The following is a 19,417-nucleotide window of genomic DNA, read 5'->3' as shown; positions in this document are numbered from 1 at the left end:
GATCACTGTTGGTGGACAAGAATTTGTATTCCTCTTGCCCACGTTTGTATCATGTGTCAGCAAATCAATTGCTGTGTACAGCTCATTGCATGCCAAGGTCAGTTAACAATTTATGACATCTGTTTGGTTGTTGGAGAACAAGCAAATTGTCACCACACTAAAGTCCACTTTGTTGCCTATATATATCTAATGAATCTCTTACCATTCATAAATAAGATAATATTCGAATCAAGATAATATCTTAGTTTTGTGTGTGTGAAATTTTTTTTTGTGTGTATAATCTTCAAGAGAGTTAAAGTTTATATATTAATTTTGTGTGTGTGAAAAAATTCTTATGTGTGTACAATCTTTAAGAGAGAAGTTTGTATTTGGGTGGATTTTTTCTCTTTGTGTAAACCATATATTATTTGGATTATTTCTTGAGTCTTGAGTGAGTCTTTTTTGTTGATGAGTGAGTGGCGTGAGGAGAGAGATTACGTTTTTTAGTTTGTAATCTTCTTCTTTATAGTGATACGAATCATCATCGCCCGTGGACGTAACCCTATTTGTGAGGGTGAATCAGGTATAAATCCTTATTTCGTTTGTGTGTGCCTATTTTTATTTTTTTTCATTTTTTCTCTTGTTCTCATAAACTCATATTCGATCCTTATTTCATAACAAACTGGTATCAGAGCTTTTGGGAGTTTTTTGAGATGTCGACAAAATACGAGATTGAGAAATTTAATGGCAAGATTAGTTTTAGTCTTTGGCGCATTAAGATGCAGGCCCTACTCACTCAGCAAAGTTTTGGCAAAGGAAAAGTTAGAAAAAGTAGTTACGATCCTAGTTCTCAAAAGAGTTGTGAGGGGACTACACAACGTGGTGGAAGAATGAAATCCGTTTTCAAATTGCAACTGAAATTGCAGCAGTCCTTATATGGAGGCAGACCTATGAGGACAAGTGTAATATTGACTTGCAATAATCTTGGTAGCAATGAGATAGTACATTCGAGTACCATTAAGATGTGTGAGAGGAAAGTAGTTGGTCACAATAGAGATGTGAGAAAAAGTCAAGGATGTCTTATTATCCACAAAGGTGAGAAGATGACTTTTCATTACCAGCCGATGGTTTGTGGGTTGTTGGAGAAGGTTGCTGAAGGAGATGTCAAACTTGGAGGTATGCTTGTGGCTACACAAGTAGGGCTGTAACTTGGGCGGGTTTACCCAGCCCAAACCGAAATTTTGAAATTTGGACTTTAGATTCACAAATCGGGTTCATGTTCGGGTTGGGTTTTATTAAAATCCAGACATATTCGGGTTAGGCTCGAGCCAACCCGAACCCAATCCGAAACCCAATTTTTGTTTTCTCCTTTCTCTCTCCTCTCTCTTCTTTCTCTCTCTCTCTTTGCCGTCCCCTCTGCTGCCATCGCTGCCGCCGCTCATACATACAAGTTAAATAAAACTAAAATATATGGGTTTGAGAGTTGAGAGACAGTGGTTGAAGCCTGAGAGTTGCACAGAGAGATAGATAAAACTGAAACAAAACCCATACATACAAGTTAGCAGTTGCACAGAAAGAGGGGGGCAAGCTTGAGAGTTGAGAGACAGTGGCTGAAGCTTGCAAACGACGAACCCGAACTGGAACAGCGGGTGATGGAAACTGAAAGATCTGTGTTTTGATTTTTTGAACAATCTGAAATGATATGCCGATATGGGTTTTGAACTTTTGATTCTTGCAGACAGATAGATAAAACTGAAATATATGGGTTTTGAACTTTAGATTCTTGTAGATTTTGTAGTTTGCAGTTGGAGAGAGAGTTCAGAGAGAATGGAGATGGAGGCGATAGGGGAGGCTGAAATGATTTGCCCTAAAAATATATATTTTTTTATAATAATATAATCAAATATATATAATACATATAAAATAATATATTATATATATATAAATTTGAGAATTTTTTTTTGGAAAAAAAAAAAAAAACTCAACCCGGTCGTCAACCTGACCCAACCTGTCCGAAAATATTCGGTCTGGGTTATGACCATAACCCATGTTGAGTACAATTCGGGTTGGTCCAACCCAACCCGATTCGGGTTGAGGTTGGGTTGGGACTAGGCTGGGTTGGGCTAGCCCAAGTTGTAGCCTTATACGCAAGACATGCATGGGTTGAAGAATGAGAACCTAATGGTTAAGTTTGAGTATGACTTAAACTTAACTAAAATTCTTTATTAATTTGTTTTGTGTTGGAGCTGATGATGGCGTTATTTTTATTACTCACGTTGTGGTAAAGGAAGACTCTTTATGGTGTTAGTCAACAATTTATGACATCTGTTTGGTTCTTGGAGAACAAGTAAATTGCCACCTCATTAAAGCCCACATTGTTGCCTATATATATCTAATGAATCTTATGCAATGAGATCATCCAAGAAACATCCAAGAGTAAAATAATATTCGGATCAAGAGAGTATATTGGTTTTGTGTGTGTAAAAAAATTCTTTTGTACAATCTTCAAGAGAGAGTTGGAGTTTGTATTTGGGTAGGTTTTTTTTCTCTTTGGGTAAACCATATACTATTTGAGGTATTTATTGAGTATTGAGTGAGTCTTTTTTGTTGGTGGATGAGTAGTGTGAAAAGATAGATTATTGTGAGGAAGAACTAAAATGTTCTTCAGTTTGTAATCTTTTTCTTTATAGTGATACGAATCATCATCGCCCGTTGACGTAACCCTATTTGTGAGAGTGAACCACGTATAAATCCTTATCCCGTTTGCATGTGTCTATTTTTTTTATTTTTATTTTTTCTCTTGTTCTTTTAAACTCATATTCAATCCTTATTTTATAACACCTAACGTTCACTCTCACAGTTCTGTCCTTGTTTCTCGTCAGCGTCGACCTTGCCTTTAAATACATCCTCAACACGACTCCAAGCGGTTGTTCAGTTCAGACCAGACCCACTCTTCGCCAGAGTCCCTTGAGCTTCTCGGTGGACATGCTCAGACGACGTCGCTCCACGCGGTGTCCGTGCTACTCTCCCTTCTGTCCTTAACGTTGCAGGGAGGCCTGTGGTCGAGCCATGGTTATCAAAAATCGCGATTCTGAATTGTAGAATCGCACGATTCTACAACTTAGATCTCAAAATTGACTCAAATCACAGCAGAAATGCCCAATTGGTAGAATCGGGGGTAGAATCGTTAGTAGAATCGTAGAATCGTACGATTCTACCAAAGTGGGTGTTTGGGCGGGCCTTTATACTATTTGGTCTTTGGGCCTTTATTCTTTTAATTGTTTGGGCCAAAGCCTGGCCCAAATATTATATAGAAAGTTATTTACCAAATTATATATTTAATTATTTATTCTATAAATTATAAAATACAAAACCCTACTCTATCATAAAATTAGAAACGGGAACCCTACTTTGAGAGGAGTGAGGACTGAGAGGAGGCGGCAGTGCAGAGGCTCATAGCGAGCAGATCGGATCCATACAGCAGCTTACAGGTTCGGCCAGGTATGTTCTATATTTATTTTCTTCCTTGATCAAGAAATTTCAAGAGTTTTCTCTAATCTCTATAACCCTTCGTAGCTTAATTATTCTAAGATTGTAACCTTTTATCTACTTGTTCTTAGAAATTATTCATAATGTTCTGATAATCTTTTGCATTAATGGTTTAATTTTACTTTGAATAGGAAAAATAGTTTTGGCTAATGAGTTGATTTGGATCAATTTTTAAAGTTTTGACTATCTTTTTCGATTTCTGTAGTTTTTGTTTTAAGTTTACCTGACCACTTAAATTTTTATCACTATTTTTTAGAGCTTTTACTATGGCTAATTGAGCTCTAGCTGAATATTTTTCTTGATTATTCAAGATTTGGTGTAGCTTCTTCTCTAGGTTTATAATTGTAGAGTTATCAAAATCTTGACTTATGGAATCAAATTTCTTGTTTTGATTTAAGATTTCTTAAATTTGGTTTTTCTTCTAAATTTGACTTGATTAAAATTTAAATACAATATATAATTGTATAATTGCTAAGACTTTAAGATTACCAGTAGATGAATATATAATTGCTAAGACTTTAAGATTACCATTACAAAATTCTAGGGGTGTCATGGTAATTTGAACAAGGCATATTAATTGTTTATTCAAGCTTGTTGCTCGGCGTAATGGTAATCTGAACAAGGCATATTAATAGCTTCCTTTTGTAGATAATTTATCAATTCTAGGGTGTCCTTGATTCCGACGAAGAAGATGAAGTAACAAGGATGACTAGGACGCGTAAGAACTTAAACTTTAAACTTTTATTATAATATTGTATAAATTATTACATTATATTAATTTTTGTTCTTTCTTTATGCTTTGTAGTTTGAGGAAATTTTGCAGTTGATGATAATGAAGATTTGCAGCCATTAAATCCTATTGATGAAGCTAATGAGGAAGATGGTGAAGGGTTCAATGATGACTTTATGGATATGTAATTTTAGTTTCTAACTTTGGAGAGGGATGAGTTAGGATTTGAGATTTGTGGACTATGTTATTTTGTGTTACATCCTCTTTTATTTATATTCAGACTTTGGAATATTTTCTTTTACTTTTATTTATATTCGGACTTTAGAATATTATTAGCATTTGAGATTTGTGAACTCATGGATATGTAATATGGTGTGTTTTGATCTTATTTTGGTTATATTTTACACATCTTATTGTTTAAGAAGTTAGTTTCAATTATTTTTTCACAATTTGGTAGAATCTTACAATTCACCATCCGATTCTACAATTCCAATTCTACAGAACCCAAAACGATTCTACGTATAATCTCGATTTTAACAATCTTAGTCGAGCTCGAGACAATGGGTCTCTTGACCATCTTCCTTCGTCGCCGCAACGGGTCATCGTCGGCGAATTCCATGGTGAATGTTAAGCTATCAGATTCTGTCAGGGTGAATGAATGAATCCATGTGATGGATATGTAGAATCTGGATTCTTTTTGGATGTTATTACAATGAACGTAATTGAGAGAGAAACTGGTTATGCGTTGACTTCTTTTCTACCAACCCTTTATTTTTATTTGGTGGATCTGATGTTTTACGTTGCTCCGCTTGTATCTGCTCTCTTAAGATGTAAAATTTCTTCTTAGTGGTCTGAACGAGGCTAGCCGGACTGAAGTTCTCTCCATTAATTCATTTTTAATGATATTGTCATTTCATTTTTTACCCTACATGTCAACAATGACATAAGAATTAAATAAAGTTAAGGGGGTAATTTAGACGTTTAGAGTGTCAAAGCAAATTAAACTAAACTTGATGGGGGAGGCGGAGAAATTTTGGCTGAAGTTTAATGATATAAGAGTAATAAACCCAAAACAAAGAGTGAAAAATAAATAAATAAATAAATGAGAGTGTCAGAGCATTTAATTTATTTCTTATTTAAACATATTATATATTTTTTAAAGAATAATGATAAAAACATGGAACATTTATCCCCAAACACCGAACTTGACTTGTTCACCTACTTAAAGCTCCTTTTCTCTCCTTGAAAAGAAAAAGAAAAAGAAAAAAAATCTGGAAATAATAAAGATCATTATGTTCAGTCTTATTTTCTTTTCATACCCTTCATTTTTCTCCCTTTACAATTCACCAATCTCTCTCTCAAATTGTTCACCCAGCTCTCTATCTATCGACATTCTCTTCACTCTCTCAAATTTGGGTTTGAATTATATCTCTTTTCCATTTTTTCAAATTATGTAACTTTTCTTCTATCTAAAAACTTACCCATCTCCTCTCTATCTCTATGAAAATAATTTTCTTCATTTTTTCTCTATCTAAATTTTCTTCCTCTGTAATCATTTTTTCTCTTTAAAAATTTATCCATCTCTCTCTTTATCTAAAATCTTGCACATAAATCCTAATCTCTAAACTTCATCAAAATAGGTCTATTAGCCTATATCATGGTGGAGTTAATCTGATCTTATATTGAAAACAACAGAAAAAGAATAAGTAATTGAAAGGTTACCAGTTATGATACGAATTTATGAATTGAGAAGATGGTGGCCAAGGAATTTGCAGAAGAGAGAATTTTTTAAAGAGATTTAAAAAAATTTGAGAGAGAGGAGTGCGGGTACTTAATAAAAATAAGAATAAGTGGGGTATGTAATAAAGATAGGGAAAAAATAGTCTCCAAGGCACCTCTCTCACTTGAGGTTATCCTTGGAGGGGTAAATTGGTGATATGGCCCTTTTAATGAAAAGGATATTTACTTTAGCAAGTGTATATACATAAGTACGTATTTGTACAAGAATTTATACAAAATGAAATTCAAATTTCCTCTAAGACATAAAAGTGATTTCCCCCAAAATTCCTCCGGTAAGAGGTGCCATGGAGAGGATTTCTGCCCATAAAGATAAGGGCAAAAACTTGGATTAGAAATTTTAAGAAACGGGAACAAAAAATTTGATGCCAATTTCTGTGCACATTAGGTGATTTTTGTTCGGTTAGCTGTACTCTTTTTTAAATTATGAATATCCTTTTCTTTTCAACTTCATTTTTTTAAATCTTAATTTATTTTTTTTATTAATGCTTATGGAGATTTATTATTTTTTAAGTTTTGTTTGTAATTTTTTTTTTATTTTTATTTTTATTTTTATAATAGACTTTTTATTTATTTATTTATTATTATTTTTTAAGTATGGGAGTAATCTAATTTGAAATTAAACCAAGATAAGCTAAACTTTTAGTTTGATTTTTCTAAAAATGTCTTCGTAGTCACAACGATAGAGTTGCTCCCCATCGTCACCCTAATGTTCTAGTAATTAAAAATAAAAGTCTTATTTTTCAAATTTGAGTTCAACCCAAAAATAAAAGCAATATTGTCATATAGATAGAATACCACATAAATTATCATTTTTCATTCTTTAATGCACAATGTACGTAGCGTCTCCGCCTGCGCTTGATGACCGGCTTGAATGTCTCCCGCGTTGATCTCAACCATGGTGACATTGCTGGGTACCTCCCAGATGAATTTGGCCTACTATATAATATGGCATTGTTTCATATAAAACTCAAACCGCTGTTGTGGCACACTCCCTCTCAGTTTCTTGAACTTGATGCTGCTGTTTGAGCCGGACCCAAGCAACAATCGCTTTGCTGGCAAGTTTCCTAGTTTTGTCCCCAGCGGCAGCATAGTAGAGTTGGTTGGAGGGGAGCCTCCAAGTGCTAGACATCCGGATCTAGCACTTGGGTGTAGGTTCAATTCTCCTCCAACTCTGCAAGTTTCTGACTCAACTGCTACTCGCACTATGAAGCCGGGGTGGAGCTGGAGGTTTACCGGATAGTTACAAGTCCGTAATTGCAAGAGTTCTGACGTCATCCAAAAAAAAAAAAAAAAAAAAGTTTCCTAGTGTTTGTGCTGCAATTGCCAGAGCTCAAGTATCTGGATATTCGATACAATGAGTTTGAAGGTAAGCTTCCCAATGAGACCTTCATCGGAGACCTTGATGCAGTATTCATAAATAACAACCAGGTTCGCCTTTGCCTTGCCGGAAAATATTGGAAGCTCACAAGCATCTGTTACTGTTATGGCGAACAATAGATTTCTTGGATGCTTACCAGTGAGTATAAGCAACATGTTGAGGACATTGGATGAGATCGTTCTCATGAACAACGGGTTTCGGTCATGTTTGCCGAGTGAGATGGGGATGCTGAAGAGCATCACTGTTTTTTTATTTAAGCTTCAATCAGATACTTGCCCGAAAGTGTTGCAGCGATGGTGAGTTTGGAGCAACTGAATGTGGCTCATAACATGTTGTCTCGGACAGTTTTGTTGAAGGTGTGTTCACTCCCCCAACTTGGTGAATTTTATGTATGAATACAATTTCTTCACAACAGAGCCGCCGGTGTGTCTGAATTTGCCCCGTGTTGATGACAGGAAGGATTGCTTACGAGGGAGGCCCATGCAAAGATCTACATTGCAGTGTAAGATGTTCTTGTCTCAGCAAGTTGATTGTAATGATATTAGATGCAATACGTCGCTTCAGCCACCTGTCAGTTCCCCTCCATCATCTCCACCATCAATTCAATCCCCACCAACACCCCCACCTTCTCTGCCGCCTCCACCTCCACCTCCACCTCCACCATCAATTCCTCTTCCATCTCCACCAACATCGCCGCCGCCACTAATTATGCCACCATCACCAACTCCATCATCCCCGCCTCCGCTATCTTCACCAACACCTTTGCCTCCACCACCAACTTACTACAATCGCAATCCGCCACTGCCTCCACCAAGTTCCCCACCACCCCCTTCACCAACTCCACACTATAGCTCACCACCACCACCATCACCATCACCATCACCTGTCTTTTCTTCACCACCCCCGCCAAATTCACCATCTCCACCACTTCCTCCATATGTAGATCAACCTCTGCATCCATCTCTCCCACCATGTGAAGCACAATTGCCACCAGCACCATCCCTGATCCAAGACTTGCCACCCCCTTCCCCTTCACCTCCTCCAGAACCAATTTAAAACTAGTCACCACCCCCAATTCATTGTCCCCCACCACTTGCTCCAGTATATGAGGGACCATTGCCACCAATCACCGGCATTCCATAAACATCTCCTCCACCACCGCCTTTATATTGATCCTTTCAAGAAACTGTTTTCCTTCCACCACCATACTTCATAATGAGAGATATTATTCCATTCAACGCACTTTAATTCTTCATCTTCTTGTCCTTATTCATCATAACACAAAGAACACTGAGCAGCAAAGAACAAACAATTAGAGATTTTGCGACTGTCAAAGAAATGATTCTCATGTGATGGAATTCAAGGGCTGTTAAAATAGTTGTATAGACAATAAGAGCAAAAAGAGGTGGTGGAAGGAAAAAGCTTCTCCATATTTAAATTCGAACTATTATTGATGTTTTGAGTAGTTAATAAAATGGAATAAAAAAATATAGTATAGAGAGATATTAGGTTGCAGTTACAGGGAATGTAAATAAAGAGATGAGTCTATTCATGAGAATGAATGTTGGTTGAGTGTTGATAATGAGCTAGGTTTGTGTGGGTCTAACTCTATTTTTACTATAGTTTCTTCTACATTACATTTTGTTTCTTTGCTTGTACAATGCATATAGCCATTTTTGCTGATCATATGTATCAAAATAGGAACTATCAGCTAGTGGGTCTCAGATATGGTTCTTGTGGTAAGCTAACTACTAAAAGCAACTCAACCTAAATGACCTTGTACAACATAATGGCCTCTATCTAGACATTGTTGAGTCAAGGTGTGTTGTCGAAAGATCACTTGACTTGCAAAAAGAAACCTTCTATGAATGTCTAGGAAGCACAAAGTAAAGAAATGATCTAATTATTTCTTCCGTGTAACTTATACGCACAAGTCTGTCATTTGAGGAGGAGTCATCACAATTTAATACTCAAAATAACAAGAACAATTTCATATCATAAGATTTTAACTTAAAATTTATTTATGGGTAGAGTGAAAAAGAAGGCTCATCTCAAACTAATATATTAAAGTTTAAATGAAATAAAGGAAATTGAACTTTCAAATTTACATGTTTGAGTAAATTTAAGAAAAAATTATATATAATAGTTTATTAAAATGTCGAACAATCTTTTCAAATATACAGATTTGAGTAAGATTCATCAAAAGAAAAATTATATATAATAATTTATTAAAATGCCAAATGATTGTTTATTTATCATTTTAAATTCTTTTCAAATTACAATAGATTAACATTGACAAAGTGAAAATGAAAGTAAAACATGACAATGTAAGAGCAGATGTTCTCTAGAGAGTATGGAATAAATAAAAAGGCAATTTTCTTACTTTCTGTAGTAATTGCATCTGCATATCACGTTCTTAGGACTTCACTCGTAACCAGCAAATAGTTCATATGCTCATGGTCAAAACTGAGGTTCCTCGCTTATCTGCATAGCCAAAGATACCCAGAATTTGTTGAGAAGGATGCATCCCTCAGATTTTCAAAGTAACCAGTTTCTACTTTCTACTATGATGTGTTCATCGAGCCAATACATTTATGAAGCCATTATCAAGTATTTAATCAAGGGGGGTAGACTGGACACAAACCTATATAATATGTAAAAAGTGACTGTCCTCAGACAGTAACTGCATTTTCACGCTCGATGGCAAGAATTTTTACTGCTGCAGACACAATTTTACATATTTATCAAACCAACGTGAGTAAAATTGAATTGTCAACTTGAATTAATTAGTCAACTTTTTCCCTCGAACTAGCTTGTAGAGCGTTCAAGAATTTGGATTTCTCCTGAGGTGGAGTTTGGGTAGCGGCGATGTCCACAGGAAGTAGAAAAAGGAAAAAGAAAAATGTCCAGAAAACCTGGTGGTTGAGAGAACTATGGCAGCTTGGCCAAGAAGAGGTTCCTAGTAAGCTGAGACCGACAGTAGTAAATGTTGGCCAGATTTTGACAGCAAAATAAAAGCAGTGATGATAGACTAATGAAACTGATTGTCAATCTCATAAGAAGTTAACTTGATGATAGCATTACCCTCTTTTCATTACATCCGGGTGCCGATGCAATGCCCTTGCCCATCGTGCAAAGCACCGAAAAGCTGAAACAATGAGTCATTTAAAGACTGTCCTAGTATTACTTGATTTCTCAAGATCATGAGCCCAAGGGTCTATTAGCTTTTCATCTATCCAACTCAATCCTCCTTTTTTCCAAAGTTGAGACTAGCTGTTCAAGGATAATCCATTACACACAACTCATGCAGTTACCTGGACTAACCTGAGCATAAGATCTACTTAATAAAATATTTGGTGATTAATAGAAGCAACTAATGAATTTAGAAATGTCAGAAACATAATAAACTAGAAACAGAAAACAGAAAGAAGAACGAAATACCTCCACATGCGAAGAATAGGAATGGAAAATTCTCTTGAAGACATCTTGAAATTTTAAAACATGTTTTTGTAAGTTCTGAGCCCATTTCAGGTCTGATTGCTTGCAGATCACAGAACAAACTCTTCTCACAGGGCCACAGAGATAAGCTTGGAGATACAAGCAGACAGGCTTTAGCCAAAAATTAATGTATATCCTCTTCAATGACCCAATCAATGGAGTTGTGGGAAAAGCAGGAGATTATCTACCAATTGAGAGTTTGTCTCAGGAGGTACAGGCTGGAGCAGCCCATTATTAGACAAGTCTTCCAAACCTTTGATGTCCTGTTGCAGGCGTGTTGCATGTAAAATGGCATGATCGAGAACTACAGGATCGTCTGGGGAGTTCTGCAGAAGGTTAAGCAAGGTCTGCCTATAAACTTGAGCTGCTAATAACGGCCTTGCAACTTGACGATTTTTACAAAAGATTGCCACCTTAACAACATGCTTACAGAGATTCCCCAGCCTTGACCAGGGACAATCACAGATCGAGAATTCTGAACCAGGGTTCCAAATTGTATATGCCAAACTTCTGTCTGATTGAGAAACGACTTTTGCAAGCTGGAGATTTTCCTCATCTAACAATACATCGACATCTGAGATGTGAATAGCCTGATACCAAGAGTTGGTTGAGGACACATCCATTGGATTTTTGAAGTGTCCAGTCTCCACTCCATATTGATCAAGCCAATATAAGGAGTGAAATTCAGTCGTCAATATGTGTATCAACCAATCAACTCTTTGTTGGGAGCTAGTGTGTAGCTCGTTAAAGAATTTGGATTTCAACCTGAAGTGATATAACTCAATTGCAGCATAATGCTCTTGACTTGCCACAGGGAGAGTCCTTATGCCATTCACCCACATTTCTGAATGACAGAATAGCGTGTAAAGATCAATTTCTACCTTACTTCATCAATTCACAACTTTTGAAGAGCATTTGGAAGGAATTTGGTCATTGTATTATGTTTTGAATAAAAAGAATAATATTTACCCAAAGAAAACAAAAAAGTAACAGGGTACAAAAAGTAACAGGACAGTGATAGTTACGACAGTGAACAAGCTATCCCAACGTGGCAGGGGCAGATATTTGTTTATCAGAGAATAAGAAGTCAGAATGAACAGAAATACCTATCCTCGGTAACCACTGATTTCTGAAATAATCCATGAAGGCACGTTGATCGACATATATTTGCATGAATTCTTCAACTGCATCTATAGTGTTTGGCCTGCTTCTTGTGCAATACAGAATCCGGCCTAAGTGCTTAAACATCTCTCGCTGCACATCAAAGTTGCAGCACTTCTTTATAAGGCTTTTTATCCAAGCACGGCGGACATGCCAAAGGCATAGTAGGACCCGACATTGGAACGCCTCTCTAAAGGTAGGTAGCATAATATTTGAATCAGTTGTGTGGAAGGAAAAAAACTGTAAGGACCATAATGATAACCAACCTGATAATAGATGTGCCAAGGGAAGGATCGTCTACCAAAAAGGCATTTGGTCTCCACCTGGGGTCCTTGGTTCGGATCCTCCCAACAAGTGACACCATCCATTTATTGATAACTTGACCGACACAGCAAGAAGTAATGACCCAGGCAACCGGTATCGCATTCTGGGATGAGTCAAAAACAAGTAATGTACACAGAGGATACTGTCCATGGAAGGAAAAGGCAAAAGTCAGAATTGCAAGCTGTTAAGTAATCATCAATAAACCAAAAGAACGAAATATGAAAGCAGGCTAGCTGCATAGAAGCAAAGGCATAAAATCAAATGAATTTTATTCTTCCTCGAAGCTTGACCAACTAAATTTTCAACGCAAAAATTTTCCAAGTAGAAGAGCTAACAGAATCCAGCACACCAGCATGGACGTAGTATGGTAGAAAGCCCTCCAGCTTTTCATACTTGCTGAGAACTTAAAAGACCAGTTGCACTGCTTTTGAAGATGTAAAGAGAAAAAGAACAAGGATCCGAAATTTTTCTTTCCCTCCTAAGATTTTGGCAAATCTCACCAACTTATTGGAAAAAATGTCGAAAAAGGAGAGCTGTGGAAAAGTTGTGCAGGACACGGATCATCTTATTTATATGTTTTTCTTATGTGATAATTCAACAGTTTGAAAACTTTCACAAAAGGTTTTAATAATTCCAGATCATTTCCCTTGCATAAAAAAGCATAAGAATCCTATTTCCTTTATTTCAGACAAGCATTTCTAACAATGGGTTTCATGGCGTAGTAGTACTGAGAAGAATTTCCTTCATAGAAGGTAGGCATTTCAAGCCAACCAGTTCTTTCTTAGTAAAATAAAATGTTCCAATGGTAATTTTATCAGTCCCCGATTATGCGTATATAGGAAAAGGAAAATATCTTCTCCAACTTCTTCCAGTTTTTTCCCATTTTCACGAACTGTTAGTCCTTTTTTATTATTATTATCTTTTTGTCTTTACTGCTACCTTTACAATTTTTATGGTATTTCAGATTACTTCTAAATCCAATCATGCCAGATGCTGATGTAACTCCCTGGTCCTAAACTTGAGATACAATAATATTGTTCTAAATGAAACATAGGCATGCATTGAAAGAAGAACATAAGAGAAAAGAGGATAAAACCTTAAATTTCTTTGAGCCAAATCCTGAATGAAAAGCTACTGAACCATTCTGTCCATTGCGGAGCATCTGCTGCAGCTGCCAATCTGTTTGTAGTCCTAAAACAAATGGTTCTGGACCAGAATTTTCTTGGAAGAAGAAAACATGTTTTTGGTGGCGTTGCACCCACATCTTTACACTGCATCCATCATTTGGATGCAATTCATGAGAGGAGTTATGAATAAGTCTCTCCATGTTACGAACATCATTCCTAGTAAGAAAATCGTCTCGGTTGTGGGGCCCTCCATGCTTCTGCACCTCCTCCATGTGATGCTGGATTATATTGTCCAAAGAAATTCCAACATAAAGCATAGACATCACTTTCTGGCGTAGATCCTCAGAAATTCGGGGAGCATACATAGCTCTTGTTCCCACGGCATCCTGGTCAAGTATTCCATGACATGGAGCCCCTGTTTTATCTACATGGTTTCGCTGGTTGTAGATTATAAGAGCGAGAAGGGGGCGGATGTATAAGCGTTTAACAGTAAAATGGCAAAGACATCCTCTCATCATGTGACGTCTCCCGGGCCTGCTTCCCTTACCTGATGCAGGTTTAATTTTTGAGTTGTTCCAAATACCAGGCTCGCTGTTCCGGTAGTCTTCGGGACCATAAGAACACCAGTATCTATAAAATTCAAAATATAACTGAAATATCTAAGTGTTACTTTCCTGTGTTGTTCTGCTTAAGACAAGTTAAGACAAAGGAACTTCATTGAAATTGGAGATGAACTAACACTCGCAATTCGTACAACCTTTAATTGTTAAACAACCCATAGAAAGGCAGAAAAGATGTGTTCAAAAGGCAAGGGAGTGGGGGGGCCACTAAGACGCATCTTATATGTGGTGTGCTCGAATTAATTTGAAAAAACAGGTTAAAGGTGCCTTCCAAACACTGAGTGTGATGTGATAATAATTATAACAAGGACGGACATACAGTGTATATTCAAGGTAGCCATCGACCCTTGGTTTGCTGATGCTCCCTTCAGGTCTCTTCCTTCTTGATTCAACACGAAAGCTAGCAGGGCACTCTGCATTAGTAGACTCTCCTTTCACAAAATTATCCACCCTAGCAAAAGGAATTAAAGCGATATCATCACCACCTTGACGACCACCTTCCACTTTAACCCAATTTAGATGAGCTGCAGAAAATTCCAGGCAAGGAGGATCCTGCACCGGAAGGTTTAGAATATCCTCCATTCTAGGCATCTGCAATAGAAACAAATAAAAAGAGCCATGTGACACGCACGCAAATGCTGGAAACAATAATGGTAGTTAAAAATAGGAGTTGAAATTTGGAAAGACTCAATAAATAGCGCCAAGATACATGCAAGCGAATGCCAAACACTAGTGAAGTATGTCGATTCAAAATTGGAAAGACTCAATAATTAGCCACAATTAGGGGCCACAGTTTGGTGCAATGGTAAAAACTTAGCAGCCAAGAATAAGAATGAGGATTCAAGTTTAAGGGCATCCACTTTGTTCAAATATGTCAAAAGATCAATCAAATATGCAAAAAGAACCAAAGTTTTATGAAAATGAATTTATAAAGGTCTTCTCTATGTAATTGCATAAATGACTTCTTTTTGAAGATTTATTTAGGTTAAGATAGGCGTGAGATAGTCAGACCATACAACAAATAAACCAATGAGGTAAGTATGATTTTGTCTTTCTTGCAGAAGAGAAGGTGAGGTGCTAATCCCTCAGCTAAAGCACTGATCAATAGAAACAAACATATAGGGGGAAAAGCAGGTGGGAAGGGAAGTACAAAATTTCGCATAAAGAGAGAATAACTATTTCTCTAACAGAAGTCCCTGAGGACATCCTGGGTCATTCTCCACAAACTTGTTCCTTCTTTTTTTCTTTTTCTTTTTTTCTTTTTTCTTTTTTTTTTTTTTTTTTTTTTTGTGTGTAGGTTGACACCACAAATTCCATCCCTGGAGCGGGGGTTGGGGGGCGGCGAGAGCAAGAGAGGGAGGAGAAAGGGGGGTCTTTAAATTGACCCAATGTGCCTATAGATTCTCAGTATTTTCCATTGTACCTAAAAGACATAACACTCATGCCAGTGTCTACCATCAGAAATTACAGAGATAACTTAAGTATTCAGGTTAGTAAACAGTTGCTCTCACTGTTACATTTCAGCATGATTCCTGGGGGTATCTATCATGTACAAGGGACTTTTTCTTTCTTTTTTATTCATTTTGTATTACGGAAAATCAAACAATGATTCCGAATTTCATGCTACATCGTCAAATCAAGTTCTCAATCTCAACTGCCAACCCTCCTAGTTTTTAAATGAATACAACAAGATCTATGTAATAAGAACAGTGAATCAGGTGATGCCATCCAACAAGTTGCCTTCTAAAAGGTGAAATACAACACCTGTAAATGCCAGAAATGGTGGCAAGGGCTGCAAATAAACTGAACTGTTTATAAATTGTTCAGGATTGGTTCATTAAAGGCTAAGCTCATGGTTCCTCATTAGGTAAACAAGCCGAGCCTGAGTCTGAACTATGAACTCATTTTTCAAAGAGCCATGTTTAAGTATTGATAAGCTCAACTCGTGTTGGCTTATGAATACATGCCTAATTTATTTATTTATTTTATTATTATTTTTTAATCCTGGGCCTTCCTGGCAAAATAATATGCACCCACTTTGCCCCTATGGTGACTTGAACCCTCAATCTTCCACTTTGGGAGCTATAACAAATACCACTAGGCCCCAAATTACTGATATGAGAATACATGCCTAATAGGTTTTCTCTAATTTTAAAAAAGTTTCATACCAATATATTTAATAAAAAAAAGTAACATAAAATTACTGCGCATAAAAGAGTAATAAACAAAGCAAGAAACTAAAAGCTATGTTACATGGACCCGGGTACGAGTGTCGGACACGGGTGTGTATCCATGAGTCGGACGTATCAAATCTCCAAACAGAAGAACACGCGGACACAGCTAAATATTCATTTTAATAATTATTTTATTTTCTAGAGTAAACTAATGTTTCTTTCTAATATAATGTTCAATATAGGCATTTAACTCATTTTAAAGTAATAATATGATGTAATTGAATGATTGGCTATGCTTTTTAAGTACATGTTCAATCAAAAATGTCGGACGCATATCCCATACCCATGTCCGAGGAATATGTGTCCGACACGAGTACTTCACTACTTTTGAAGAGTCGATGTAATAGAGACTAAAAGTAATGTATTTCACAAGCTAACAAGCTGAACCAACCAACAGTCGCCAACAAACTCAAGCTGAGCCCGAGCTCGGTTTTCCTAGCTCATCATGAACCCAAGCCGAGTCCAAATCAAGCTGAAAAGTAAATGAACCAAGCCTGAATAGTTTCAAGCTTGGCTCATCTTATATCATTCTGAGTCTTAAGGTGATATAACATTATCTATGGATTTGATGCAACGGAAAAAATGCTAGACCAAAAAGTTATTTGTTGTATAGGTGATAATAAAGTTATGTTATTCTTGTGAAGTCAATGATGCATAACCAGAGGTTAATTTGTGCATGAACTTCACCTTTAGATAGGTAATGACAAAAAACTTCTGTAGAATACGCCAATGTAGAAATAGAGTGAACATCTTGAACTAATCATTGGCAAAGTGACCATAACAAATTAATGAAAGCACAGGGAACCAGGGGAAGGTCCACCATGTCCCACTAATGGCCATACATATCTATACATATATATATTCTTCCTAACATTCCCTTGACTCCCATGAATCTATTTTAAATAGCAACTACAACTGCAGAACTTTTTCTGCTGTACACACACACACATGCCCTAATTAAAACCCTGAAAGAGATAACTTTTTCTTCTTGAGCAATACCAAAATGGGGCTTGAAATTTCAATAAGCCTCAAAATCAACATTTCTTGCTGCATCATCACCTTTCTTCTATTTTTTTTTTCCCCTTTTTTTGTTCAGATTTTATGATATATAGAGATCATGAAAGATATTTTACAGTACAAAGCAACTCGCTTACATATGAAGACATTTGCACATTAACATATGAAATTCACACACAAACGTCAACAACTGAAGCAGAAATTGCTTAAATCACTACCTCAGAATAGAATATAAAATAAATAAATAATGTATGTATACCTTTGCTTCATGACCCTTCATTCTTCCTCCAACTACTGAAACAACATACACCCTGATCCTTATCTGCAAGCACATATATATTAAATAGAAAGAACATAAAGTAAATGAATTCTTAAATTCATATATATGTGTGCATATATGTATCACACGCAAACCGTGACCCAATAATTTCAGAGCGTTTTTAGTTAAAAACAGGTGAGAGGTTCTTCAATAATCAGAAGCCCAGAAGAGAAAAAGAAGAAACCCATAAGAAAAACAAAGAAAATAAATGGAATTAGAGCTTAGAAGAAAGAAAATTAAAAACCCAAAAGAGAAAATGCAGAAACTGAGAGTGGGATAAAGAAGAAATGAGCTCCAAAAAAATGAGAAAAATTGAATGAAACTGAAGGAATACCTCTGTGAGAAATTGTTGATTTAGTGGAAATCCAGGTAGAAAAAATCAGGGTTTTCTCACGTCTACTATGGAGCTTTCTTTCTAAACTCTCTTTTCAATGTTCAGACAAGGAGGTGAAAGTACGTGGCAATTCGTTTGTGAAATGACAAAAATGTCTCCTTACAATGGTCTTTGTTTATTGGGCTCTAGTGAGCCTTCTGCTAAGCTGTTCCAAAGTTTTGTAAATGCTACTAGGCCAAGGGTTGCTTTGTCTTAATGCCCTTTTGGGCTTGTACATAAAAAATTGTGAATGGTCACTGAATTTGTAAAATGGCATAAAATAGATAAGTTTTTTTCCCCCTAATTTACAATGAGCAATTTGTTTTATATTTTTTAATTTTAACAAATCCCACTCATATATATTTTTGTAAATCTACTTGCTTATAATTTGTTGAGGGAAATTATGCAGAAAATAACCCTTTTCTAATTTTTTTTTTTTTTTTTTCAGAATTATCTGCATACAGCCCATCTAAAATAGAGAGGATTTATTAACATGTCACCCTCATGTATTATATTTTTTTGCAAATAACTACCATTAACTACTAAAAATTTGCAATTAACTCATTTCTTCTTTTAGTGTTAAGAAATGATCAAACGCATTGGTAAATATTTCCATTTCTCTTGATGCATTTTAACACCTTCTAAGGAATAATGGGCAGGGAGTTTTTGTACAATTGTCTTTAAGGCTGTATTCGGTTGCATGGAATTATAGTTTTGGAATTAGAATTGGTGGAATTGTATAAATTTTTGGTTCAATTTTATGAGTTGTTTTTCTCCAATTCCACAAATTTTAATTCCAAAACTCCAATTCCATACAACCGGAGGATAATTAATAATCTAGACTGTTATGTTGTTGGTTTATTTGTAAACTTTAGTAGTTAAATGATTAATTTTATTTCAAAAGTGTTTTGTGCAATTAACCTTTTTTCTGTTTTTTTCTAATAAATCGTTGTTAGTTTTTTCTGTTTTTTTCTAATAAATCGTTGTTAGTTTTTATGTGAGTAAGATGATAAATCACTTGGGACTTGACATAAACATTGGCATGCTCAAGTATAGTTCAATACAAATGCAATAAAAGACTAGCAAATACTACATTTTAGAATAAATTCCATAGTACTACTCTCTTGAGGTCTGGATAAATTACTGTCTAACTTTTACAATTATTTTGGCACTAATAAGACATGCTTTTAAAAAGATGTTCCCGAATTGGAGTGTTCCTTCTCGCAAACATTCTTTGTTTTTAGTTTCCAAATATGGAGTGTCTATAACTACCCTTTTTTTGTTTATTTTAATTAAATTTTGTTGGAT

The 19,417-nt window shown here is 36.0% G+C and overlaps 1 protein-coding gene, 1 long non-coding RNA gene and 1 pseudogene across 4 annotated transcripts; 2 read left to right on the top strand and 1 right to left on the bottom strand.

The window, feature by feature from the left end:
- Window positions 1-4,120: 4,120 nt before the first annotated feature.
- On the top strand, window positions 4,121-4,565 carry LOC132282815 (uncharacterized). The gene is made up of 2 exons (XR_009471871.1): window positions 4,121-4,246; window positions 4,334-4,565. It is a non-coding gene; the product is annotated as an uncharacterized LOC132282815 (long non-coding RNA).
- Window positions 4,566-7,336: 2,771 nt separating this feature from the next.
- Window positions 7,337-8,579, top strand: LOC132281396 (leucine-rich repeat extensin-like protein 3; annotated as a pseudogene).
- Window positions 8,489-18,186, bottom strand: LOC132283540 (uncharacterized). 3 transcript variants are annotated; one of them, XM_059785503.1, is made up of 10 exons: window positions 18,071-18,186; window positions 17,677-17,739; window positions 14,486-14,757; window positions 13,516-14,176; window positions 12,362-12,561; window positions 12,041-12,285; window positions 10,878-11,778; window positions 10,521-10,709; window positions 9,820-9,920; window positions 8,489-8,726 (listed from the first exon to the last, which is right to left on the bottom strand). In XM_059785503.1, the coding sequence occupies exons 2-7, from the start codon at window positions 17,695-17,697 to the stop codon at window positions 11,087-11,089; spliced, it is 2,091 nt and encodes a 696-aa protein (XP_059641486.1). In that variant the 5' UTR covers window positions 17,698-17,739; window positions 18,071-18,186; the 3' UTR covers window positions 8,489-8,726; window positions 9,820-9,920; window positions 10,521-10,709; window positions 10,878-11,086. The 3 variants fall into 3 exon arrangements, with proteins under 3 accessions (XP_059641486.1, XP_059641485.1, XP_059641487.1); XM_059785502.1 differs by lacking the exon at window positions 10,521-10,709; XM_059785504.1 differs by lacking the exons at window positions 8,489-8,726; window positions 9,820-9,920 and having other exon boundaries at window positions 10,696-10,760.
- Window positions 18,187-19,417: the final 1,231 nt, after the last annotated feature.

This window comes from Cornus florida, unplaced genomic scaffold (assembly GCF_030987335.1).
Source record: "Cornus florida cultivar Cherokee Brave unplaced genomic scaffold, ASM3098733v1 CherokeeBrave_3.0.0_Hap2_Chr11, whole genome shotgun sequence".
In the NCBI taxonomy this organism is placed as follows: Eukaryota; Viridiplantae; Streptophyta; class Magnoliopsida; order Cornales; family Cornaceae; genus Cornus; species Cornus florida.
The sequence above is the reverse complement of the archived record's forward strand: the minus strand, read 5'-3'. Positions and strand labels throughout refer to the sequence as shown.

Excerpts from the sequence above, each read along its gene's own strand:
- LOC132283540 (XM_059785503.1), bottom strand. The coding sequence starts at position 17,697 with ATGAAGGGTCATGAAGCAAAG. Across the intron at positions 14,177-14,485 it reads GGCTACCTTGAATATACACT|ATACTGGTGTTCTTATGGTC; the intron begins GTATGTCCGTCC and ends TGAATTTTATAG. Across the intron at positions 11,779-12,040 it reads TCAGTGGTTACCGAGGATAG|AAATGTGGGTGAATGGCATA; the intron begins GTATTTCTGTTC and ends TCTGTCATTCAG.